The 22694-nt window shown below is 33.8% G+C and overlaps 1 protein-coding gene across 3 annotated transcripts; it reads right to left on the minus strand.

Moving 5' to 3' along the window:
- Positions 1-2083: 2083 nt before the first annotated feature.
- LOC123193467 (proline-, glutamic acid- and leucine-rich protein 1-like) lies at positions 2084-12425 on the minus strand. Of its 3 annotated transcripts, none has more exons than XM_044606480.1 (13): positions 12035-12425; positions 11322-11419; positions 9083-9147; positions 8328-8433; positions 7779-7850; positions 7398-7457; positions 7158-7287; positions 6632-6816; positions 6251-6435; positions 5338-5465; positions 4106-4389; positions 3496-3739; positions 2084-3023 (listed from the first exon to the last, which is right to left on the minus strand). In XM_044606480.1, exons 1-13 carry the CDS (start codon positions 12072-12074, stop codon positions 2278-2280), a joined length of 2343 nt encoding a protein of 780 aa, XP_044462415.1. In that variant the 5' UTR covers positions 12075-12425; the 3' UTR covers positions 2084-2277. The 3 variants fall into 3 exon arrangements, with proteins under 3 accessions (XP_044462415.1, XP_044462413.1, XP_044462414.1); XM_044606478.1 differs by having other exon boundaries at positions 11322-11438; XM_044606479.1 differs by lacking the exon at positions 7779-7850 and having other exon boundaries at positions 11322-11438.
- Between the last annotated feature and the right edge of the window lie 10269 nt (positions 12426-22694).

Consider the following 22694-nt stretch of genomic DNA (forward strand, 5'->3'; position numbering starts at 1 on the left):
ATTTTTATCACAAATATATATCTGAAGAGAGGTGTTACAAGAAGAAAGTGAAATTGCCAATGACGGATGCTAGGCTAACTAGTTACTCGATCTCTGGCATAAGGATGATGGAAGATAAAGGGAGGAGATCGCTAGAAGAAGGGAACAGATGGAAACAATTTGGGGGGTGAAATGAACATTTTAAAAGTTTGGAGGACGATTGTAAAAAAAATTGAAAAATATGAAACCCTAAGGTTAGGTGGGGGAAATGGTTATTTTTTAAATTTTGGGTTGGGGGAGAATTGCTAGTTTTTAAAACTTAGAGAGAAAAATTATAATAAATGTTTTGTTTTTTAAATATTTTTCTAAATGTCATTTTTGCCTTTTAACTCTAATAATAAATTTTAACATAAAAGTGGGAGTTGGGTTTTCCCTAACCCTTGGGTGCGATTAAGTCTTTTGGCCTAAATTTTATGGTCATGCCATTGAGTTTTTACCATGTTAATTATTAGAAATTTCTAAGCAAACCTTCCAATTCATCCGACGAGGAGATATTATTTAAAATAAAAACAATTAATACGTTTTCCATCGTGATATATGAAGCAAGAATTGAATTTCACGGTAAAAGTTTACAGGTCTTTTGTTTCAAAAGTAGTTGAATAACTATTGAAAGCCTCACCTAAGCAAAATAAAAATATTATATATTCAAAGCCAGGTGCAAATAATTTTATTGATTTTTGTAAAGAATAATGAATAATTTCACATAAATTTTTGAAAAATGGACAAAGGAAAAGGTTACTAGAACAATAATTTGAAGATGCATTTGATCCAACTAATTATTTTATTATCAAAAATAAAATATTAAAACAAAGATATATTATGTGAAAAATTACTATAAAGTTTAACATAAATATAGATTATTTAAAAAATTATTGGGTATATTAATTTGTATAAAAATTAATAAGTATAAATAATGATTGTATTTAATTGAATATAATAAGAAAATGATAAAATATTATTTTACTTAAATATTTTTTAGTATAATTATTTTAAAATATTTTTATATTACCTATTATATTAATTAAAAATAAAATTATTTTTGTCTTACAAAAATTAATAAATAAGAATAAAACTATAATAAAATCAATTTAAATATATAAAGTGATACGTTAATCAGATTATTAGAGTCTAAAAAATGCATCATGAGAGTTTTATTGTTATTATTTAAGGTAAGTTTATTATATTTAGAATTACAAATTTACCCTATGGATAGCAAGTGATAACATGGGCGGAGTCTTATAGATAATGAAGATGCTAATGTTCAATAAAGGGGGAAAAATGAAGGTTTAAACTAGATGCTCAAACTTGGGAGTAGTCAATAAAGCCAAAGAAAAAAATAAAATAAAATTGGGTTGATAAGATTTAGGCACATTTAGTAATTAAAAAAAAAAAAAACTATGGGCATGTGCTCTTACTGATATTAAAGCAAGCAGTTAGTAGATGTGGCCTGTTGTTTTCTAATGTTATTGCTTTGATTCTATGTAACAATAAAGTTTAGAAAGTCATACTTGCCATCAGAGAATTTGTTGGCAGTTGATAGTTGTATCAATCTATTATTTATTATGTGTTTCACAAGCTTCTACCGTAAATTCCACTCATGAATTTCTCAATTAAATTGGAATTCAAACAGAGAGACAAAGAGCAATATTATATGCACATAATTTTAAATAAATAATTACAGATGACATGTCATCATGTGATTAGATTTTTTTTTTTTTAAATTTAAAATCACTAAATCATATAATGATATATTATCTGTATATCAATTATGTACTCAAAACTATAAACACAGAGATTTATTGAATTATAATCTAATAACATAGCAAAACATTAATACAACCTAATCTCTCAAGTCTTGACATTGACTCAAATCAATACATCAAAGACTTGCTGCAATATATCTCCTAGTTAATGGCACGCCTTATAAAGTTTGTGCGAGTGTTTTTTTTAGTAGGGATATATGCGCAACTTTGTACACAAACAATGACATGTCATCATATAATTTGATAACTTTAAATTAGAGATAAAATAACACTTAATCATATAATGACATGTTATTATTTGTGCACATAGTTTTATTAAAAATGAAAATTAAAAAGGAATTATTTGCTGATATGGGCTTACACTCCATAGTCTATATAACTTCATTTGCGTTATGATATAAAAACTCAAGACTGGAATATCTAAACTTTAACAGATAATATCTCCTTTTGACAGTTAAATAAATTGATTAAAATCTCATCCTAGTTCCTCCACATCAGAATCAGGATCTCCATGTACGATATCAGGAAAAGAATCCATGGACGAGTCATCTTTCAAATCACATACAGATGACTTACCTTTGCTAGAAGATGGTGCGCCGGCAATGTTTCCACCTGCATTACTAAACCCATCTTGCTTGTCTGTCAACAAATCCTCACTTGATGCTATTTCATGATCGTTGACATCTAAACCACCATCCAGCATGGTTCTCTCAGTTCCCAGTTCAGGGCCTTTAAGATCCCCAGTCACATGTTCCTCAAACTGCCCAGTGGCTTCTTGAAATTGCTGTGACTCAACCATAACTTCATCTTCATTGCTTCTCATCCCCATAACAACTTGCTCCTTGCTTACCCCTGAAATTTTATTGCCAGATGAACCAGCCACAGATTGATTTCCAGCACAATGAGCTCCTAAGGTGTCAGAAGGAATACCCTTCATTTTCTTACTAGGGCTGAGAACTGGAGCCTCACCAGTATCGTTATTACCCCATTTGACATACAAGTCGTCATCAACATCGTCTGAATCAGGAGGACACTGAGTGTTGTGATTCTGACCACCTGAGTATACACTTTCTGGGAATCTGTTGCTAACTTTATCAGGAGAGTTCAAATTTGAAGCGGGAAAGCATTCCATTGGAAGGTCCCTAGGATGTACAAGCACCTCCAAGGTTAAAAGAGCATGGGCACAAAATGCAGCAAGCTTTGTTCCAGCTTCTTGTTTTCCTGCAGAAAATAATTACATAGTCGAACTAAGTGCTACAAAAACTGATATAAAATAGCAACGTAGTAAATAATCACTTGTCAAAAACTGCTTGTTTTGCTTGTAAGCATGATTCAAGTTGAAACAATATTTGGCATTGAAGTGGGTTGACATTTTTTCATTTTGTATCAATCTTTATAAGGCAGGTGGTTTATAAACGCACAGATAAAACCATGATAAGTAAAAATAGAGCAAACTGTTAGGCTAACTGTTATGATTTGACTCCAAACTTATGCACTAAACCAGAACATATCACCCCTAGTCTTATTTTCAGTGACCTGTGATGTGAAGACATGATAACTGATCAGGCTACTTGAGAAATTTTAGTGAGCTTTTTCTTTTCTTGGAGAAATGTCGTTATACAATAACATGCTTCTCCCAGGATGAAGAAAAGTGTAAAGTTTGAAAAATGTTAATTTTCCAAAAAAGTGTTACCTCTATGGAAAAGCTCTAGTGCCCGGGCTAAATATGGGGGACGGCCACGAGATGGGGAAAGAAGAGACGCCAAAAGTGCACGCAATGCTGAAAGCTGCAACTCTGCCAAAGTGACAGTTGGACCATTGGGAGAGGAAGTACTCTTCTCCCCATTGCTCCACCCCTCTTTACAACAATCGGTTGCTAATGAAATCAAAAGAAAATCCACTTTCGGTCGCCAGGACTCTGATCTCAAACTGCCACCCTGTCAAAATTTACAAGAGTTCAATTACTAAATACTCTTTACAGGTCAGAAACATGAAGCTAAATGCTAAGCACTTTACAAGGAACTGAATTAAAATTTTCAAGCTTTGATTTTGTATTTTGTTAAGCTGGGGGAAAATTTAGCCATTATTTCACCCTGATAAAGTGTGGATATTTGCACCAGAGAACAACTACAGAATTAAGTAGTTCTGCCATTTGTAGATGGGGATGCAAATGGAATTTTTGAAATAGAACATCATTTTTTTTTTTTTTGGGGGTAAGTTAGAACATCATTCTTCTACTAAGAAACAATAAAAAAGAAAAAAAAAGAAAAGTTTTTCTTTAACCTTTTAAGCAGTATACATACCACAGTTAGAAGAACTTCTATTGCCTTAACTGCAGCAATCTTCAGAGATATAGGAGATTGTTGGCGTTTTTTTGGTGATACCAATTCAAAACCAATTTTGTCATTTTTCTGTTCAAAAGATCCAGTGGTACCATGCTTCCTTTTCCTATGATTAGATTGCACCACTGCTAAAGAAGCAGCTTTCGAATTTGGAATAGAAACTGTGATGCCACTGTCATCATCAACCGGATGCAAATCAACAAATGCATAGTCAACTACTTCCTGTCTGAGGTATAGTGCCATTCCTGATCAAAATATGAAAAGTTATTAACAGCACCAACTCAAATAGAACAGCTAGGATAGATAAATAAGGAAGCAAAGAGCAAGATGAAAAGGATAAGATATCAGAACCAATCATATAGTACAAGCAAGATAAAACACTTGAATATGTAGATTTGAAGATCAACGATGAACAACCAAAAGTAATGAGATGTGCTAACTGAAATGACCATAAGGGAGTGTTTGGTTGGGGGTTTTTAAGATTACCTTGGTAATCTATCTTTTATTCCCTTGTTTTGTTTGTCAATAATAAAATATTACAGTAATCTTCTATTACCAATGCTGACATGGCAGGTAATATAGGTGGTAATCTGATTACCACCTTCACCTTAGATATTTAAAGATTACTGAGGTAATCTTGAGTTTATTATAATTATATTATTATTTATTAATTTTTTGAGATAAAAATAAATTTATTTTTAATTAATATGACAAATAATATAAAAAATATTTAAAAATAATTATATTCAAGGGCATTTAAGTAAAATAATTTATTAGTAATCTTTTATTACCTTTAACCAAACACAATAATTATTTATACCTACCAAATTTTATCAAACATAGTAATCATTTATACCCAGTAATTTTCTAAGTAATCTATCTTCAAGGTAATCTTTTTATTTTAGTAATAAAATATTACCCAAACCAAACGCCCCATAAAGGTCATTCACATATGGACAAACACGTACTTCAACAGAGGCATGAACCTCTATCTAGAACATAAGACACACGGAAAACACCCACACACCTGCAACAAGTATCTATAACAATAAAGCTCTTCAATCCATTAAGCTGAATAAACACATCATTTAAGTTCAACCCATCCAGAAAAGGATAAAGCACACCAGAGAAAACCACACGGAATACAGATGGTTGAGAACTGTTGCAAAATACATAAAGTAGATCTTACATACCAACACCCATATATAACACCATTGATTTTGTAATTGAGTATAACTTTATCCTTAACTCTGGCAATGTACATCTCTTAAAGTACTGTTTAACAAGTCGCACAATATAGGCAGCATGTGGTAATAGTTGACTGCAAAAGTAAAACAAGGAATAGCCAGAGGGTGAACTTCCAAATTCTTTAAGCAGATTAAGGATCAAAACCGTAAATGAAATTCAATAACCATTGGTTATAATTTATTATTGTTGTGACTCATGTTCTGCTTAAACAAAAAAGGAAAACAACATATATGAAAATGATAGGCACCAGCGACAAAACTGCAGGATGTATCATAACAGATTTCTTTTATATAAAAGGGAAAATATAAATCTGACTTGAGAGTGATGTACAAAATAGAAGTAAAGACTAAATGAAATAATAATTTAATAGATGTCTCTGGTCATGCCACACAACACCTAAAGCCAAGCCAGGCAAACAATAAGTCCAACATTGTTTGCCATATCAATTAAAAGCCTTAAGTTGGCTAGATTCAACCTGGCCAGAAGAGTTTACAAATGTTAAGCCCAAAAATGTTTGCCACACAGCAATATCTCAACATTCAATCAAAAAAGAAAGTTAGAAACATCCTCTGTTATACACCCAGCATTTAGCTAGATAAACTCAGCATGACAAATCCACGTCCATAAAATTCCATTGAATTCAATTAGTAATCATAAAAATGAAATTTTAATCTCCGGGTGGATGCAGCATGTAACTATAAAATAGAAAAATAAAGCAACTTAGTGAACTGTGAAAGGAAAATGCTTTCAGAGGCTTTTAATAAATAAATCTTGAAATTGGTTTACATGATTAAAGACTGGCTACTGCATAGAAGATTGAGAATCACGAGAAAATTATGGACACATGATATTGATTACCTGCGTGTGCCCTCAATTATTGCAGTTAGTAAGTCCAAACTGCACAAGTGCAGTGATGGAAGTTCTGAACAAACAAATTCTTGTTGCATTTCGGTCATAAAGGGCAATGCAACACGTGAAACAGAGCCATCGACCATGATCACCCTATGAACAAGGGCTAATAATGGAACAATAGGAACGGTCACCTGTGAGTCAAACCACACAATGTCTTCAAGCAATATCAGATTCTACTTAAACGTAGGTATTTCAAAAGAGAAAAAAGAAAGGTTTAGAACCATTTTAAGTTGTCAACACATTAAATAAGTTTTTAATTCTGATTTAATAAAAATTGTCACAGTAAAAAAATAATCAATAATAAATGAGCAAATTCTACATCTTTACCTGAACAGGATATGGGCTTGTAAGCATCATACAACAAGATAGTATCAGCACAGAGATGCTGGATATTGGCAATTGCTTTCTTGCCTTGTCTAAGGCCTCGCCTAACAATGTAAGACCTCCTAAGGGAGGTGGGGGATCTTTTCCTGGAGAAACCAATGCTCTGACAACTTCAGTACCTTTAGTTTCTGCAAGATGGGGAAAAAGAATTTCCTCTCATTAACATTACACAAGACTTAAACATCAAATATCTGTGGAAAAAATATTAATATTAATTTATGTAATGGTGAGAAATTAAAATAAGATAAAAAGTAACAATTTTGAGACTAAAAAATTCATGCAAGAAATTACATGAGATATTTGAAACTCAAGTGCCAATAATGTGAGGTATATTCCAAAAGTAACAGCAAAGAAAATCATCAATGTTTTTTTATGAAAACCTAGTAATAAGTTGAATATAGGTTGGTGAAAAATGAAAATCAATGGTCCAGACCAGCACTAGCACAGCCAAACAAGTATTACTATGTACCTTCTTCAAAACCTTGGAAGAAATCGTTTAGTTGAACATTAATCAATAACAAGATCTTTTGCATCATCAAGCACCAGCTATGATCATCTCCTTTTGATTTTGGGAGTAATGCTAGACAATATGCCAGTTTCTGAATATCAAACATCAAGCAGAAGATGCAATAAATCAGAAAAGGTTCATGTCTGTCTTCATTAACTTATTTAGTCATATGCCAACACAAATATACCAAACAAGCATTACCTTCATCATATTGAAGCTGCAGCTTCCTGAAATAAGTTTGGACACAATGGCAGCTTCAGCCTACAAATAAGATATTATTGTCATTATATGTCGAATGCAGTAGCCATCCAAATCTATTGTTCTGAAACTCAAGTCCACACCAAGTAAAAGGATAAATTTTAGGCCCTTTTGTCTCATAAGGCCACAGGAAAACCAAACTACTCCAGGATGCAATATGTTAAGAAATAATCGATAAGACTTGTTTGATTCAGAGTGATTTTGATTTGATTGAAGTATATTAGTACAACTCCTATACCCCTTTGCAAGGATAATAATAAAATCTCATTTCTCTTCTTGGAAAAAATGGTTAAATGTCACAAAATGAAAGTATAAGCAACTTACATTCTCATGAAAGTGATGAAAAGAAGCTGGAAAGGAAGTTAATATGGTACATAACAAATGAACTGCTCCTTCCTGTCCAAACGGAAATTAATAGATGAAACTAGAAGATTGTTAACTAGACCATGATTGAAGTACACAGCAAACAACAATTGTAGAGAAAGCTTCTTCCCTTAATTTTGCACAAAAACATAGTTGAAAATATCCAGTAAAAGGAGATAAACTGTGTACATTGGCATCTCAAACCCTTCAAAACTCTCATGATACCATATGTCTCCTAACCCAGGTAAATTCAAGAACAAGCATATAGAACAAACTTTATCTCATATTAATTTTTTATAACATAATTTTAGTCCTGAACATCTTTCTAAAAAAATGTAGAAAAGAAGACTTACAAGCTGGCCTTCAGAAACCAAAATGATAGACCAACTCTAATGTCAAATGACAATTTTCAAGATATTACATTGAAAAGTAAAGAAGGTGAATTTCAAGGTCTTTTTTTTTTAAATAAAGCTCAATAAACAAGTTTATCAAATAAGCTATGGCATTTACCCAAACAGCTTCTGAATCATCTTCATTTAACAGCCTCAGAAGCGGTTGAATAAGTTTACCAGCAAGGGAACTCCCATCTCTCTTTACATTAGGTAATCCATCCAGTCTATATTTGGAGTGATAATAAATTCAGAAGTCAAGAACTTGAGATATAAGCACTCAAAACAGACTTACTATAAGAACATATTGTGCATTGCATACTGAAATTTAAGATAAGTATTCTCCTGACATAGTTGCTAAAACAAAGCCCATGGAAAAAGGTATGCACCAATGACATGGAGCTTTCTTTAGAAACACCTGTTTCAAGTAAAAACCAACGAGTGATAAGAAAATACTTTTACTCCAGAATCTATATCTACAACTTGGCTAAACCCTGGTAACAAAGGTTGAACCTCTGTCCTAATCTAAGTGGAATATTATGGACTAATCATATTCAACCTATGTAGTGAAACTTTTCCCTCTCTTATTTCAATTTTTTTTCTTGTTCTGCACTGAAATTTAAGCATCAACAAAAAAGTCGGACAAAAATTGCAATTAAATAATAGCAATTCTGAATTGATTAATTTTAGTGTAAGGTAATCTGATGTAAATGCACTCTATTAATGATTCTAAAAGATTTATGTTTCATCATGACATCAGAAATATTAACAGATTCAATTAAAGTCATGCATTTCTACATGCACGAATGTAAATGCAAGCATATGTATATCTTTGTGTGAAAATGATGCACTGAATGTAGCAAAAGAAAATCTAACCTTGATAATAGATCTGACAATGTGTTAAGAGAAGCCACCCTAACAAACTGAGATTCTGCTGGTGGCTGATTAAAAAAATATATATATAAATATATATCTATTAGGCACAAAAGAAGTTTAGGAGTTGAAATAAAAAATCACTGTGCATTATATTCAAAAAACACAAAATTCTATAGAGCAAGAAATTTCTCAGAAATAAATTACTCTTCACAATATATTTCAAAGATTATATCAAAACTATTTAATCTTCTGCAACCTTTAAATATCTAACTATCAATCTTAAAAATTCATACCCTCTCGTGGCTTCCCACTCATCCTACGCATTGAACTAGAAGGCTTATTGTTAGGCCACTCAAGGTGTATATGAGGAAAGGGAGTTATACGTGGCATGGAGGGATTGGTTGAGGGTGATCATGGTTTTGGATCAATGTGGCAACATGAATAAGAGGGAAGATTTATATTAAGGGTTAAGAAAAGAAAAGGGTAGGCTTCCATTTTTGTAAGTAAATACTAGGAGGCACCGGATCCTTGAAACGCTGAGAATTGTTCTTATTTCTGTTATTTTCCTTGGACTGTTTTAGCACAGTAGTAGGTGCACTGCTAGGAGCTCAACCACAGTTAAATACAATTGACGAATATTTCATCAGACTATTTCTTTTTTATTTAGTTTCATATTGTATAGGGATAGTGTCTTTGTTTTGAGTGTGTTTCTGCAGGTTAAGGAGTTTTTGAAGATTTTCAAAGGTTATTGAGCAGGCGGTTTACAGAGGTGATCAAAGAGGCACGCAACAGTGGTAACAAAGCAAGGATTGAGTATCAGTGTTATGGTAAATAATAGAATGAATTCAAGAGTGGAAAAGTTGAGAAAGACTTAACTGAGAAAAGGGATTCAATCAAAGGGTTATGTTTGTTCATGGACAATGTGAAAAAAATACATGACCAGAGCGAGTAAAGGAAAGTCGTAGGTTGGTGGAGCTTTCCTTCAAGAGAGACTTTTGTCCAAAGTTCTGAACCAAACCTGAATCCTTTCCAATGAGTGGAGATGAATAGGAATAGACGACAATCCAATTGAAACAAAGGACAAGGAAAGTAGTTGGAATTGTCAATTTTCAACGGTGACAATCCCATGGTCGGATTTATCATGCAAAACAATATTTCTATGTGAACAGAATTGAAGATTAGGAGAAGGTGACATCAAACGTTGTATGTATGGATGGGGTAACTTTGAGTTGGTTTCAATGGGTGGAATCTTGTTTTCCGGGTAACTCATGGACCGAATTTAAGATGGTGCTACCAAATTGACTTCATTTGACCCCAGGTGGTTCCCCTCATGAGCAACTGATGGCTCTACATCAATCAGGGGCAATTGTAGAATATTGCACCCGTTTTGAGATGTGGGCAGCCCTTTGGAACAACATGTTGAATGAACTGCTAAAAGGGGCAATTATTAATGGGTTGGCTGAAAAAGTTGATGTGGATGTAAGAATGTTTGGGCCTGAAGATTTAGCTGATGCAATGGCTATAGCCCAAAAGGTGGAGGACTGCATGATTTCTTTGGACTGTGTACGAGCCCAACATAATAGAGGGCTACCATTTAGAATTGCCCAAGTGGGAGCGGAGGGGGCAATAAGGGAGAGGTCCAATCCAGCAATAAAGGATAAGTGGTTGGGTAGGAATATTCCACTGGGCAGCATCAACAATCAACCAATTGGACTAAGTCAGGTTCTTCAAATATAACTCAACAAAAAAGGGGATTTATAGGGTCAAAATTCATTCACAATCCCTAACGAAAAGTCACTCGACAAGTGCTTTGGGCACTTATGGGCACCAATCAATGACCAAAAGTGAAGCAATAGTGCAACCTGTAATAAGCCACTGTTGTTTTGGAGAAGAGGAATCCTTTTCAAGGTATAGAATTAGCATCAAACAATTGTCAAATGCTAAGTTCAAGGTGAAATAGGAACATGGATTTTGTTTTAAATGTGGTGAAATTTTTACAAGGGGTCATCAATGTAATTTGGTTCAAAGGCCTTCAACCTGCAAAGGCAATAACATTTTCAAATCCTAAAGTCCTTTAGTCTTTTATTCCATGCTGTAATAAAGTAGTTCCCAGTAGTACTACCAGGAATAATTTATCTTTTATTCCATGCTGTAATAAAGTAGTTCCCAGTAGTACTACCAGGAATAATTTATATAAAATAATTCATTGCCATGCAGAAAAATATTTTCCTTGAAATACCTGAATGTGTGAATAAGTATTGTCGAACCAAACTGAGAATGATGCCAGGAAACGGTCAACTCCACATTCTTGACAAGTCACCCCAAGCAAACAGATTCCTGTCCAACATTTATTAGACTGGAACGAAGTCAGATATTCAAATGAATAGGCATTAAACAGAAAATTAAAATCATTAAGAAATTTCATTTATTCCTTTACATAGCATGTAATCATAAACCAGGCTGAACACAAACAATCTCAAATTTAAAATTAATTTCACAGGTATCACTCACTTTGATAAACAATTCACAAAGCAATTGAAAGACTTCAATTTGCTTCAAGTGCTAACTGAAGAATACAAGCTTAACCTAGTAAGTTGTATGTTTGTTTGCATACACATGAAATAGCCACAGTGTTTATCCTTATTTACCACAATAAAATATCAATTCAAGGTCTCTAACTCTAGTAACAAATAAAGAGAGAATTTGAAAGAAAAAAAATTATTTTTCTTCCTTCCAAACTTTCTTGCACAACCAAACATGAATCTCAAAAAAAAAAAAAAGAACCATCACGTTTTACATCATGTGTCATACTGCTTCCAAACATTATCCTGATAATATTTCCGTAGCAATCAACTTCCAATATTACAGATACTAATTAACTCTAATATAGATAAACAAAGCAATGATTTTATCGGACATTAAAGCATATGTATTAGGAGAATTAAAATGTACCATATTGGAGGAAACAAGGCTGAGCACGGCGTGGAGCCATTCATCAACGGCAGATTTCCAGCTCCCAACGAGCTTTTTATCTACCGAATCATCGAAGGATTCCGATAAGAGTTTGTGAGTTCGGACGAGGGAGATGAGTTTTGTGAGCCCGGAGGGGAGCCGACCGGGATGATCTTCGTCCGAAAACTGTTCTCTGATGATAGTTCTGAGCATCCGTGGCTTCAATTTGACATCGTACATGTCTTTCAAGTTGTCTAAAACGGACATTGTTGAAGCAGAGAAAGAGCAGCTGATCGAGAAGAACAGTTGTAAGGGTTTTAGGAATTTTGATCGGGGCCTAAACCCTGGAATTAGAAGTAGAAAAGACTTTACATTATTTGATAGCATTTCATACGTTCTAACTACTTTTCTTATTTAAGGAGTACTTTAAAGTTAGAAATTAGCCCGGTGAAATCAATTTGTCTGTTTACGGGAAATTAATTAAACTGCCTCAAAGTTAAGGGGGCAAACAGAAATTTCCCCTGTATTTAAATTTTAAACAAAAATGCCCTAAATTTGTGCAGAGACCAAAATGACTCTCATATCAAAATCAACAGAAACGACATGTTGTGCCGTCAGACACACAAAAACAGTAAATCCAAACACACATTTTCGCGTAGTCGACACCTTCGATTTTCGCAATGTTTTTCGGTGACGAAAATGGACAAAATGGTTAGAAAAACAATCATTGTCATCTCTTTATGTGTTTCAATTCAAGATTTGTGCAATTTGATATGAAATTTGCGTGTTTAGTGTTAAGGTTCTGATTTAAAAATTTTGATGAAATTACTTGATTTGTTGGTGATTTTGATAAATTTTCTTAGCGCTTTTATGTTAGATTAAGTGTAGAGTTGATTGTTGTTGAAATGAAGTTTGAAAAACGAAGTTTGGGAAGTGAAATGTAACCACACAAATTTGGCAGTAACCACACGATTGGCGCGCTGACCACAAGAATTTGTGTGGTGAGATTTGCCGAAAACAGGGAGGTTTTGTGTATTTTTCAAACTTCATCGTGTAGTTGGGGGTGAAAATGCCAGTTTTAATCATGTGGTGGGGCAGAATAAAAATTCAAAAAGTTGGTTGGCACGCAAGGTGATGGTCAACCACACGAATTCGTGCGGTTGACAAGTGAATTTGTATAGTTGACAAGCAAATTCGCATGGTGGGGGGCAAAATACGCTTTTTCAAAGTTATCCACCACGTGAATCGCATGGTTGGATTTAGGGGGTACAATGATAGTATGCAAAATTTTAGGGCTTTTTAATATTTTTCATATGAGAGGCAAATTTAAATTTGTGCATCTTAAGGTTTTTTTATGTGTAGAATTCAAATTTAATATCTGTTTTTTTGAATAAGGTCTTTATGTTCAGAATTGAAAATTTTATAATACAAAATTGATATAAATTTAATATAATCGTAATTTAATTTTGATACCGGGAGCTCGACAAAAGAGAAAAAATGATGAAAACAAGGATAAAATGTGATTTCCTTTCAAAATATACTTCAAGGCTCAAGTTATTACACGTAGATATAGAGATGTGGGAGTCATGATCAAAAACTTATTAACAGAGAGGCAATTACAAATTTTTCAACATACCTATTTCGGATACTTCTTGCATTTGAAGGATAGCCGATTTAGTGGGGTTCTAATACACTTTTTCATCCTTAGAGCGGTAAATAAGGTGACTTCGAGAGAAGAGTTACAGTTTCGAGTTAATGATGTGGATGTAAGATTCAGTCCGTATGAGTTTGCCATTATGACAAGCCTTCGATTCAGTCATATGGTAGATATTGACATCTATATTCCATCAAAGGCCACAAATTGGATTCTCTAGACATATTTTCGCAAGCGTAAGTCAGTTATATATGTTGATATGAGTCGTGTTTTCTAACAGAGGTCGTGGGGGGAGGATGACATTGATGCAATAAAGTTAGCATTGTTGTTTGATCTTCACATGAGGTTATTAGGGAGTGATTTGAGAAAAAAATTCTCCAAAAGATATTACAATTGACTAATCATTTTAATGGATTTAATGCATACCTATAAGGAGTATGGGTGTGACTGATGACATATCGCTTTATATGTGATAATATCTCCTGAATTTCTATGGATGTCGACCTGAAAAAGAATAAGGAAAACCAGTTTAAATAGTATGGTATCATGAGATTTCTACTAGTGTTTTAGGTAATTGTGACATTTATTAATTTAAAAAAATTATGTGATTAAAATATAACTGATTTAATACGATTGTAAAGATATACAATAACATATTTAAGTTGAAATTGTAGTTTTAGATATACGAGACACTAGAGTCGCTACATCAATAGGGGGATATCTCATTGGTTTTAGAAGCTCCCCGAATGTTGAGATGACACACGAAAGACATTCCGAGATGAGATTTTATCTCAACTATCTTCACTAGAGATGCAGTAAATATTAATTTGTTATTAATTAACATATGCATAAGGTATAATAACAAAGTGCACTTAAAAAAAAAATTTGCAGGATGATGTTAATTTTTCACTAGTTTTATCTCTAGTAGAGAAAGGTATAAACTAGTATAATGATATCGTCTGGTACACAAGGATGTCGAATAACCGATCTTTTTTGTCCACATCACCTTGACATCGTCAAGAGATGCATCATCGAGTCATTTTGATGTTAGTTCTCTGATCGTAGTTCCTCCTCCTACCGAGCTCCTATTTAGCCTCCTCTCATTGAGCTTTGTCCAATTAGTGACCCTGTTATGACCCCTATCGATGAGCACATATCACTGGAGCCTGTGCCTCTGCCCCGTATTATTGAGCACACGTCAAATGATCCTCCTATCAGTGGACCAGATTTCTCCATTCATTATTTTGATACTGCATTGGCTCGATAGAGAAATCTATTTTAGATCGATTCATTGGTATGAAGGCTATAACGGAGGATAGGTTTAGTCGGATTGAGGATATGATGACTCGTATGGAGGAAACATGATTTCATCACCACGCAGATACTGTCCGACAAGTAAAAAAATTAATAATTTACTAGATATTTCATCTATTTATATATGCAACCATGTAAACCTTATAATAATTGTATATGTTGTTACAGTCTTCTCGTGATAATGGTGACGGACTATCGAAAAGGGGTCCGACATTTCTGTCTCCCCTTGTTGTCGATGTGAGTGCTAAATGTTTTGAGTATACTAGAAATGATACTTTATAAAGATATTTTGTCTTCTATTAACTTGTGAATGTTGAAATTATTACAACATCAGTTGTTTGATGAGGGACCATCCAAAGATGTGCCTATATTGACTTTTGATGTGAGTGATGACATATTATCGCATGAGGTTTTTCCAATAATATCTTTTATGATGGTTCAGATAGTTATAACATCCTTTGTAAATATTATATCTGAATTCAATAGTCGTTGATGGATTATTTGTTAACAAGTTTCTGTCAACATTGTCATAGTGACTTAACGTTTCTGAGGTTATATCAATGGGGGATCCAGAGATGACATCAACTCCAAAAGTAGATATACATACACCATCAATAGTACATCTATTAATCTTGATAAACGTAACTCTTTGATGAACCAATATAAATTGTTAATACTGTTATAGGATGTCGGCGATGACAGATCATCTCACACAATTTCCTTATCGACACTTTCTGTGATGATTCTGATAAGTATAACATTGAGTGTTAATATTATATCTCATTTACAAATTCGATTATTGATTTTCTCTAAACTCGTTACTGTCGACATTGTCACAGTGGCTTGACATTTCTGAGGCTGCACCGATGGGGGATCCAGAGATGATATCAACTCTAAAAGTATATGTATGTATACCATCGATTGTACATTTGTTAATCTCGATAAATGTAACTCTTTGATGAACCAATATAAATTGTTAATACTATTACAGGATATCGGTGATGATGGATCACCTCACATAGTTTCCCCGTCGACTCCTTTTGTGATGATTCCAGTAAGTATAACATTGATTATTAGTATTATATCTCATTTATATATTCGATTATCGATTTTCTCTAAATTAGTTATTGTCAACATTGTGACATTAGTTTGATGTTTCTAAGGCTGCACCAATGAGGGATCCAAAGATGACATCGGCTCCAAAAGTAAATATATGTATACCATCGATTGTACACATTCTAATATTGTGATATTGTGATTCTCTGTTAACTCGTTATTGTCAATATTGCGATAGTGTCTAGGTGTTGAGAAGGTCACGTCGAGTGTAGATCCCATTATGACATCTGTTTCGACATTAAATATATGTATATTGTTAACTGTATATTTTATAATTTTTGTTAAACAGTTTGACTTACTAATACTACTATAATATTTACAACATAGCGTATGTAATTTTTATTATTTCACTTTTATACACAACTATAATTTATTATATAAAACATCATATATAATTACATTATTAATAAAATAATAACGATTGAAGTAATAGTAGGTATAAATACCTCAATATCACGAATTTTTCTCTTCTTGTTCGAAATTCTGAATACGAACTTCTTTTCTCTTTCCAAAAATCTCGCTCAGATATATTAAAAATGAAAAAAGATATATGGCTTATATAAAAATAAAAGAATGGTAGTTGTATTTTTTGTTTAAATCCCTTAAAATAAGAGTATTTTGTTTAAACCCCAAAATTAGGGGTAATTTTTTATTAGGGAAATTAAAATAAATGCCCTTTTTCAGGGGGGTAATAAACAAATTTACCCCAAATTTTGGGGTTAAAGCATAAATACCCTTAAATTAAAGTATTTAAACGAAAATACCGCAAATATCCCCTTAAATACCAAAACTACCCTTCTAATTTAAATTATTATTTTATTTAAGGGTAATAAAAAATTTACCATAAATTTTGGGGTTAAAGCATAAATACCCTTAAATTAAAGTATTTAAACAAAAATGTCCCAAAATAATATCAAAACTACCCTTCCTCTATTTCTATATAAACCACATATCTTCTTTCATTTTTAACATATCTGAGAGAGATTTCTGAAGAGAGAAAATAAGTTCGTGTTCAAGATTTCGGGTGTGAAGAGAAAAGTTCGTCATTACGAGGTATTTATCCCTGTCATTACTTTAATCGTTATTATTTTATTAATAATGCAATTATATGTGATATTTTATATAATAAATTATAGTTGTATGTAATATGTAAAATAATAAAAATTAGATAGGTTATGTTTTAAATATTATAGTAGTATAGGATAACATGATATTACTTCAATCGTTATTATTTTATTAATAATGTAATTATATGTGATATTTTATATAATAAATTATAATTGTGTGTAATAAGTAAAATAATAAAAATTAGTAGGGTATATTTAATAATATTATTTTGTAAAATTGAAGTATGAAATAGATATAATTGTGTAATAGATATCTGTAAATACTATTTTCAGTCGTATTATTTATGTTGATTATATATTTGATTTAGGCAATATACAATTTACCCCCAAATTTTAGGAGTTAAGCGAAAATACTCTTATATTAAAATATTTAAACGAAAATGCCCCAAATATCCTCTTAAATACCAAAACTACCCTTTTAAATTAAATTATTATTTTTTAAAGGGTAATACCAAAACATGATATATTTAAGTAGTCACAATATATAATTGAATTATGAAATAGGTATAATTATGTAATAGACATCTGTAAATATTATTTTCAGTCGTATTATTTATGTTGATTATATATTTTATTGTAGGATTAATCTAAATGGCTGGATATGTTTCAATTAGATATGGGGGAAATTGGATAAAAAAGGGTGATAATGTTATAAAATATGTTGGAGGTAATAGGAAATTGATTAAAATTCTAGAACACACATCATTCGAAGAATTAATCGAAATAGTGAACGACAAGTGTAATATAGATCGACAGATATTTAACATTCAGTTAAGTATGAAACCGAGGCATCTCGACGACGGTGCTCCGATAGAAATTTCGAATGATGAGGATGTTGAGGTTCTTAATGGTCTATCTAACTTCTTCAAAGAATGTGTTCCAGTTTTTGTTATAACTACAGTTATTGATGATAGTTATGAGACTCAACACGCAAATGAAGATTTTCAAGGTAGGGAGTCGAGCAGTTATCCAGAAAATCAAACTATTGGTGTAGAAGAGATTTAAAATATCGAGATCAATCCAAAACAAGAATTCTTAGAGGAAGATTTTGCACATATAAATGAAGTTAACGTTGATGCATTGTATCGCGCAGAAGAATTCCTTAATGGGGACGAAACAATTTTTCCAGAGTGGAGTGAATTTAATGGAAAGGTTGAACAAAATATTCCAATCGAAGAACCAGAGATTGAAGAGAAGACCTATGGTAATAACGATATTGGAGGTACGAGTTATTTTCCAGAAATAAATCCTACTGGTGGGAATGTTCTTACTGATGCATTTCATTGGTTACCACCTTTTCCTGATCAACCATCTACATCTAGAAACTCTAAAGCATCGACCGATACTGATTCTCCAAAAGCTGATACATTATTTCCTAGTAAACAACATGTCATTGATGCGATAACTCAAAACGCGCTTTGTAGGGGATATCAATTTTTTGTGGAAAAATCAGACACGTTTAGATGGGTTCTTAAATGTCGCAACAAAGAATGTAAATAGGGTGCACGGGCAGTTAGGGTGGGAGAAACTGATAGCTTTGAATTACGTCGTATGGATAGCTGTCACACATGTTGCAGAAATCAGATATTACCTCATCATAGGCAAGCAGGTGATCGAGCTTTGGGGTAGATTTTGAGGACCAAATTCATTTTAGTTGATTGTGCTTATCGATCGAAGGAGATCATTGTTGATATCGCCGACCGATATAAAATTGATATATCATACGCACAAGCATGACGGACGAGAAATTGGACGCTTCAATCATTGAGGGGGACACCAGAAGAGTCGTTTATGTTGCTACCAGAGTATTGCCTCAATTTAGAGCGTTACAATTCGGTGACGGTGACACATATACTAACGGATGAGGAGGATCGATTTAAATACTTTTACATGGCATTCGGTTGTAGTATCCGTGCATTTCAGCAACATATTTGACCGGTTATTTGTATTGATGCTACTTTTTTGAAGGGTTGATATCTGGGTCAACTATTTATTGTTGCCGCATTAGATGAGAATAATCAAATATATCCACTTGCTTTTGGGATTGGTCCCAAGGAAGATCATGACACATGGTGCTGGTTTTTAACAAAGCTGAGGGATTGTATTAGTGAGGTACCTCATTTGGCCATCATTTCAGATCGACATGTCAGCATATTTTCTGCATTGGCTAAAGTTTTCCCTAGTGTGCATCACGGTTATTGTTGTCACCATCTCCATTATAACATGCGGTCCAAGTACAAAAAGAATGCTAAAGTCGCATGGATGTACTGGAAAGCAGCCAAGGCGTACATTGAATTTGAATTCCAACAGGTCATGAAGTCACTGTCCTGTTTGCACCCTAAGGCAACTGCATACCTGTGTGAAGTGGGTTATGATCGATGGGCACGAGCATATTTTCCAGGCTATAGGTACAATATAATAACTACCAATATTGCTGAGTCATTTAATGCTTTGGTCAAACACGCTCGAGGTTTACCTATTACTATGCTGATCGAGTTCATTAGAGGTACATTGCAGCGATGGTTTTATGAAGGAAGAAATCATGCCAGTAAGTTCATATTCACTGTTATACTATGTTATAAATGTGTGTTACTAAACTTATACTTGTTTACTAATGAGATGAATTTATATTTATATGATTTACAGATGCTTGTACCAGTTCAGTCACATCTTGGGTTGAAGATAAGATCGTAAAACGTGTACAAAAGTCTTTGAACTTAGAAGTGCGTCCTATAACAACTGAGCGATACCAAGTTCTTGGTAGTGGCCAATATGATGCCCTGGTAGACCTGACGGAGCATACATGTACTTGTAGAAAATTTCAATTATCAAAGATTCCCTGCATGCACGTTATTATTGTAACCAGATATATGAAGCTGCCATCGAGAAGACCTCATGCGATGATATATAATCGCCGATATCAATAGTCAATATCATATCTTCTCGGGATGGTCTCTCATCAAACAACTAACGCTGTAATAATTTTAACATATTAAAATTTATTTCATAAATAACATTCTTAAAATACTCGAAGTAGTTAGCACTCACATCGATAACAGGTGGAGACGGGAACGTGAAAGCACCTGTCGAGTGTCTATCACCATCATCCTAAGAAGGCTATAAGATAATGTACAATTATTATAAAGTTACAAAAAATTACGTATATAAATAGATTTTAATATCTTGTAAAATATTAACTTTTTTACCTGTCCGATAGTATCTGGATGGTAATGAGAGTATCCGGCCTCCATACAACTCAATCTCGTCATATCCTCTATACGACTCAATCTCGTCGTATCCTTTATACGACTCAATCTATCCTCCATAAGAGTCATCCTACCATCAATGCGACTAAACCTATCCTCTATCCTAGCCTCTAACCCAGTAAATCGAGCTAAGATAAGATTTCCCCATCGAGCCAATGCAGCATCGAAGTGATGAATGAAGAAATCTAGTCTAGTGGTAGGATGATCATCTGGTATCTGCTCAATGGTAGGGGGCATAGGCACGGGATCCGGTGATATATGCTCGGTGGTAGGGGGCCTAAGCCCGGGACCCAGTGATATAAGCTCCTCGATAGGGTCGCTAATCGGGCACGTGGGAGGGGGCTGAACAGAAGCATCAACAGGAGGAGGAGCTACGATCGGAAAAATAACGTCACGAGGACTCGATGGTGCATCTCCTGACGCTGAAGAAGATCGACTATCCAACATCTCTGTATATCGGACGATATCCTCATACCACTCCGTATCTCTCTCAACCGGAGATAACTCTAATGGAAAATTAACATCATCCTACAAGATATTTATTTTCAGTATTCATTATTGTCATATCTAGAGTATATGTTAATACTTAATAAATTAATACTTACTGGATCTCCAATGAAGATAGCTGAGATAGAATTCCATCTCGGAATGTCCTTCGTGTGCCATCTCAACATCCGGGCGGCTCCCACATACGACGACTCGTCTACCCATCGAAATAACGAGTCCAGCGTCTCGTAAATCCAAAACTGCAATATCAATATAAATCGATTATTGTATATATTTACAATCATATTAAACTAATTTTATTTTAAATATTCATTTTTTGTTTGAATTAAGAAATATCATAATTACCTGAAACGCTAATGGAAATCCCATAATGTCATACTGCTTAAGCTGATTTTCCTTTTTTTTTTTTCGGACCGGAATCCATAGAAATTCGGGAGATGTTATCGCATATAGAGCGATATGTCATCTGTCACACTCGTACTCCCCACGGGTATGCATTAAACCCATCCAGATGATCAGTTAATTGTAATATCTTCTAGGGAATTGTTTTTCTCAAGTCACTCCCTAACAATCCCATGTGAAGATAAAACAACAATGCTAACTTAACTGCATCAGTGTCATCCTCCCCCCACGGTCTCTGTTGGAAAACATGACTCAGATCAGCATATGTAATTGATTTACACCCGTGAAAATATGTCTGAAGGATCCGATCTATGACCTTCGATGGAATGTAGAGGTCGATATCTACCAAATGACTGAATCGAAGGCCTGTCATAATAGCAAACTCATATGCACTGAATCGAACATCCACGTCATTAACCCGAAACCATAACTCCTCTCCCGAAGTCACCTTATTTACTACTCGAAGGATGAAGGAATGTATTAGGACCCCACTAAATCGACTATCCTTCAACTCTAGGAAGTGTCCGAAACATGTACGTCGAAACATTTCTAATTGTCTCTTTGTTAATAATTTTTTGATCAAGGCTCCAACATCTCTATATCCACGTGTAGTAACTTGAGCCTTAAAGTGTTTTTCGAGAGGAAATCGCAGTTCATCTCTGTTTTCGTCTCTTTTTCTCTTTTGTACAACTCCTTGTATGAAAATTAAATTACAATTATATTAAATTTATATAAGTTTTTTGGAATAAATTATTCAATTCTATACATAAAGGCCTTATTTGAAAAAACAGATATCAAATTCGAATTCTACACGTCAAAAAACCTTAAGATGGTTAAATTTCAATTTGATCCCATATGAAAAATATCAAAAAAGCCATAAAATTTAATAGAATTATATTCTGCCCCCTGATTCCAACCAGAGAAAACGCATGCTGGATAACTCTGGAAAACCGCAATTTACCCCACCACACGAATTCGCGTGTCAACCACGCGAATTCGCGCGTCAACCACGCGAATTCGCGCGTCAACCACGCGAAATCGTGAGTCAACCGCACGAATTCGGGGGTTTGATCATGATTTTCCTAGCCCACAAAGTTTTCCAATTTCTACTATGCCCCACCACACGATGAAAATGAGCATTTTCACCCCCAACCACACGATTCCGTGTAGTCCACGAAGTTTGAAAAGTTCAAAACACCTCCCCGTCTACATGAATTCGTGTGGTCACTGCGCCATTCGCGTGGTGACTGCCGAATTCATGTGGCCATATTTCA

This window comes from Mangifera indica, chromosome 12, assembly GCF_011075055.1.
Source record: "Mangifera indica cultivar Alphonso chromosome 12, CATAS_Mindica_2.1, whole genome shotgun sequence".
Lineage (NCBI taxonomy): Eukaryota > Viridiplantae > Streptophyta > Magnoliopsida > Sapindales > Anacardiaceae > Mangifera > Mangifera indica.

Excerpts from the sequence above, each read along its gene's own strand:
- LOC123193467 (XM_044606478.1), bottom strand. The coding sequence starts at position 12,421 with ATGCTATCAAATAATGTAAAGTCTTTTCTACTTCTAATTCCAGGGTTT. Across the intron at positions 9,148-11,321 it reads ATACTTATTCACACATTCAG|CCACCAGCAGAATCTCAGTT; the intron begins GTATTTCAAGGA and ends TTTTTTAATCAG. Across the intron at positions 7,458-7,778 it reads TTCATCACTTTCATGAGAAT|GCTGAAGCTGCCATTGTGTC; the intron begins GTAAGTTGCTTA and ends TCTTATTTGTAG.